We start from the raw sequence: 5351 nt of genomic DNA, 5'->3' as shown, positions 1-5351 counted from the left end.
TTACAAAGACCGCATTTGTAATGACCGAACCATACAACGATGACAAGAAAAAGCAAAGATATGACTTACCGTCTGAATATTATGGTTCATGGAATTATCATCTAGAGTTTTTCCACTACTTGAAGTTTTCTTAATTTTCGAAGTACAGGTCTTCTTGATCGAGATTTTTAGTGGAGCTACACTCACTGCATTATAAGTGATGCTGCCACCCTTAGGCTTCTTACTTTTCTGCTTATCAGCTGTTCTGAGCCTATTAATGGCCGGCCCTCTAGAGACCAATAGTGCATTTGTAGGGAGACCTAAAGATCACATTACATTAAAAGCTTCAAACCTTCAAGTTCACGCGAGATGTTTTGTGAAACCTTACCAGATAAAATATCTGGCTTCTTTTCCAGGAGGGCTCGAAGTAGCAAAGGAGAAGTAGGACAGTCTATAGTGTGCTCAAGAGACTTGTCCTTGAATTGTCTAAAGTTTCTAAGTATTAATGATAAAGAATCTTACACATCATTGTTAACACTGCTTATGGCTTTAATCAGTGCTCCAACAAGGGCCTCATTCTGACAATTGATACATCTGTAGGCCTCTTGAGCGAATTTTTGATCATTTAGTAGAGTATGACATTTTATGGGGACATTAGTCGATTTAGGAAGAGGGAGGTCATTGATTATGTTGGTCAAATACTTGCATCCGCTAAGAGTTATTATGGGTATACGTCCAATATCTCCCGGCATAACGTTTTACCCTGTGCTATGATAACTGTTTTGCATTCATTGTGTACACTCCTGTCAGTCTAATTTCTAAAACCATAACAAAAGTTGACAGCCTGAAGGTCATCCCGTGCGCCACTAGAAATCGAATTGTTCAAATGTTTATGAACAAAACAGAAGAATATTTCACACAAAACACTTTTGTGTCCAGTGTTTACAGCTTACTGATATCGTCAGAAAATAACATAATAATCCCAGAAAACCAGAAATACACTCGAAAAGTTTCGTGAAACGAATTTATTGTGTGAATATATGTGTATCAGAAGTTATTATTCAAATTAGAGGACTCCAGGGTAGTCAAATGAGCTGATTCAAGCAACGACGAATGACAAGAAGTGGTTGGTCATAACTAGTAAGAGGCATCTGTGGGGGAAAATAAATCCCAAACTGTTCTGTCAACAGGACGGGCATCATTTAAGTGCGAATATAAAAATATCCGGAATATATGTAAAAAGACCATAGCTAAATCCCTTACCACTTACGAACGACTGTTGGCATATGATAGCCGTGCTTGTCCGAGGCGATCGTTTTCATACGTTAAACGGCGGACAAAGCATAGTGATGGTATTTCCGCGTTACCGTTTCACGAAAATTCAGATTTACTAGCTAACCAGATCTAGCAAAAGCTGAGAAGTATTCAAACTATTTCAGTGAAGTCTACTCTACGTGTAGTGTTACAGCTACTTGTCCCAATTACACCGATACCAGCCATAGGATCTGTACGCGTGACTGAGGTAACTTCTTCCATTGATAACTAACCTCAAACCTTGCAAGATAACGGGCCCCGATGGGTTACATCTACGCTTGCTGTCATCGCTTGCGGACATTATTTCAAGCCCGCTCGCGACGCTCTTCAGAATGTCACTTTCACTCGCTCAATTCCCTAGAGACTGGAAAGACTCTATAGTCAGTCCTATATTTAAGGATGGTCAGAGACGGGTCGTATCTAGCTACCGGCTTGTCAGCCTAACCATATGGTCGTTAAGTTACTTGAAAAGATAATTCGGGTTAAGTTACACATCGGATACGGTAATAGCTACCATTATACCATTGATGGTACATCTCTTCCACGAGTTCAAGAACATAAAGACTTAGGAGTAATAATAAATCACGACTTGAAAACAACTACGCACTGCAACGCAGCTTATTCCAAAGGTTATCATGAGTTATGGTCACTTCGTCGAGCATTCAAATGCTTTGACGAGATGTTTCGAGCTTTATATCCCACCTATGTAAGGCCACACTGATAAAGGATACTAACTCACTTGAGCGTGTCTAGCGTGTGGAGACGAAATTAGTGAAGGGTCTTTCTAAACTCCCTTACGATGAGCGTTTAAAACGCCTAAACATTTTCACCTTGTCTTATCGTAGGATGCCAGGTGACCTTATACCAGCATTTCGTATTTTCAATTGTGATTTGAATGTTAATATGTCTCGTCTTTTTGCTCCCTCCAGCACTGATAATCTCCGAGGTCATAGCAAGAAGGTTCACAAACGGCGATCTAATAAACTAAAGGTGGGGTCCCGTTTTTTGCAACGAGTGGTCAATGACTGGAACTCCTTATCCTAATAAGTGGTATCAGCCCCCATCAGTGAACACTGTGAAACAGAAGCTGGATTCATTTGAAGGCGATCTGTCTGGATTAAAACAGGTTGACCAACCTACTATCCTTATTAATGAAGACTGAAGACTGTGAGCCTTCGACATTTAATACTGACCTCACTAGTTTCACCGAACTCACCTACTTCAAGGTGTTTGATCACGCATCCACATCAGACCAAGAGTGTGTAAGCCGTGCTTTGCATCCCATTCGACCACTAGCCAGCCTAGACCAAACATTCTTTCGACGCGCCGATGTCCTTCTAATCATATCTCCGAACTCCTTCATTTTTGACTTCTGATTTGACTGGGTTGTATACTTCGATTATCAATATGTCACTGGTTAGGGCGTTGTCAAACTCCGAATACATGTGGCATTTTCACATCCATGTGAATCCCGAATTTCTTACTGTACACGACATTATGTTCTACAAAGCAGTTTCTTCCGCAAACGGTCCTCGAAATCTACAAGCAATCTACAGTCATAGAAAATCTCACTTTTCGTTTGCCAAGCCACAAAATGCACAACTGGGAGTAATATAAACGAACTGGAAATATACATAAAGGCAATAAGAGGAGGAAAGCTTCAATGCCAGATAAAGTTTATCGATAGATTTGTCTCCACTCCGAAAAGCTTATTCTGTCATGCAGCTTCTCTTTGACAAGCCAAAACCGGAGTTCCTCAACTTATAGATCGTAACGGCCCAACCAACAATGAGAATGACACCAACGATCTTCTGGCAGAAGAGTACTTTCATACATTTCAACCGACCCATACTAATTCTATTGATGAAAGCTGCACCTGCAACTCCATAGGAACCTGAACTCTGACTTGGTGTACCGCAAACTGCAGCAACTGTAAAAGACACTTCTCCTGGCCCGGATATGGTCCATTCCGCTCTACTGAGGGAAGCGGCTTCCGTCGTGACAATACCGCTTAGCGCGATGGTCTCACATTGGTTTATTCGAGAGGCATTACTGGAAAATTGGAAGTTTACTCACATTACACAAATATTCAAAGGAGGTCAACGCAACGGAATTTCAAGTTGTAATCCACAAGCAATTCTCTCAATCCCCTAAAAATTATAAAGTCCATGATGTGCGACGGTCTACGTCACCACTTACTATCCATAAACTTCTTTTCACTCCAACAGCACAGTTTCAGAAAGGTTCACTCACGTTCAACCAACCTGCTGATCGCGTTGGGCAGATAGACAAGCACTGTTGATCGCAATGGAGAGGGTGACGTATTTAACGTTGACATCTCAAAAACATTTGATAGGGTCAATTATATATGTCTTAACAACAATCTGAAACGATAAGTTATCAAGTAACATTTAATTGATTGGCTTCATAATCCTAAATCGACTAATGTCCCCATAAAATGTCATACTCTACTAAATGATCAAAAATTCGCTTAAGAGGCCTACAGATGTGTCCATTGTCAGAATGAGGCCTGTAAGAAGCAATTTCCTACAGGGGTAACTTTAAGCTATTCTCTGGACTGTCGAATACAGAGTCTTGGATTCGCCAAAGTCAGAACAAGTAAGCTATTCGGCTTAATAAACTTTATCTGTTTCTAAAACGTAAATTAACAACATTAGTATGCAAATAAACAGTAGTCTATTACATAGGGAAAGGGAGAAATATAAATGACATACTGAACAGTAACTGGAGAATAGGAAAAATGAGTCAAAAGGGAGAATATTGTTTTAGAATGAACATAAAATTGTGATTGATGGACAAAACAAAGACAGTCATACAAGGTCAAAGAATTTAGTGCGGTGGTGAGCGTTTCACTTATCATTGGTGTGTTCGCTTATCGATCTCACTTTACACTCCCCCCGAAACGCGAACCACGTCCGTCGTCGTATGTCGCCGTCAGATAACCGGCTTCTTCCAGTAGACACAGGCTCCGCACATTCCGAAAGATTTCTTCGTTTGCCATTCTCAACCTTGTTGTACGAACTCGTCCATCTGGGCCATAGCTTACCTGTTCGACAATGGCTTTAGGCCATATACTTCTGCTCGTTTCAAAGCTACTAACGAGAACTTGGTCGCCTGGTTGTAAATTCTTGCATATGTTCAACCATTTATCTCTTGTTTGGAGAGTCGTTAGATATTCTCTTATCCACCTATACTAAAATGCGGTGGTTAACCTCCGAGCTTCTTTCCATCTTTTATTGTATAATAAAGTCTTATCCACAGAAACATCGTCGGATGATAATCCTTTGTAAGTCAACAACGATATAAGAGCCTCTAGGGTGCCAGGATCATCCGTCATTTTAACTAGTGGTCTGTTGTTTAATATCCTTAAAGCTTCATCGATCGGCACACTTTGAAATAAAAGCGCCCTTGGAATAGTCCAATAGATGGCCGATAAAATGGGAATATTTAACTGTTCCTTTGCATACTTTCCGACTTTAGTACAGAGAACACATACTGTTAATTCCATTCTGGGTATAATGACTAGTTTTAGAGGAGCAACTCTAAAATTAGCTACCAGAAAGGGGCAATGAATCTGACGAAAAACACTTTCATAACGAATATACGTAACAACATCATACGCAAGCTCAGAAGCACCGGTAAAACAATGAATCTGAGATGATGGTTCAAACCCTGATTTCGAACATCTTGGTATTCTTAAGTAGTTCGACTCTTTTATTTGTCTACACCACTTCGCTTGACAATCTATGTGTAACTCTGCGTCCCAGTCTAATTTCTGCCGACAGGTATCATGTAAGGTCATTTTGGCTGGTAGTATTATTGAGGCTATAAGCCCTACTGGATCACGAATAGATGCTACGTATGACAAAATATTTCTTCTGGTTTGTTTCTATGATACTCACGAACTTTGAAACATGATTCTTCTGTCCGGATGTTCCACTCTATTCCCAGAGTTCGCTTACTCGTTCCACTAGACTCGCAGACGGTAATGTTTCCTTCAGTACGGTCTTCTCTGGGTTGAACTCCAACACTTCAAT

The 5351-nt window shown here is 40.4% G+C and overlaps 1 protein-coding gene across 1 annotated transcript; it reads right to left on the bottom strand.

Moving 5' to 3' along the window:
• Smp_146230 (hypothetical protein) lies at nucleotides 1–731 on the bottom strand (the record flags this gene model as incomplete). The annotated part of the gene is made up of 2 exons (XM_018788593.1): nucleotides 1–298; nucleotides 502–731. 2 exons carry the CDS (start codon nucleotides 729–731, stop codon nucleotides 1–3), a joined length of 528 nt encoding a protein of 175 aa, XP_018654120.1.
• Between the last annotated feature and the right edge of the window lie 4620 nt (nucleotides 732–5351).

The sequence above is a fragment of the Schistosoma mansoni genome, chromosome W, assembly GCF_000237925.1.
Source record: "Schistosoma mansoni strain Puerto Rico chromosome W, complete genome".
NCBI classification, from domain to species: domain Eukaryota; kingdom Metazoa; phylum Platyhelminthes; class Trematoda; order Strigeidida; family Schistosomatidae; genus Schistosoma; species Schistosoma mansoni.
Note: the sequence above shows the minus strand (reverse complement) of the source record. Positions and strands in the feature narration are given on the sequence as shown.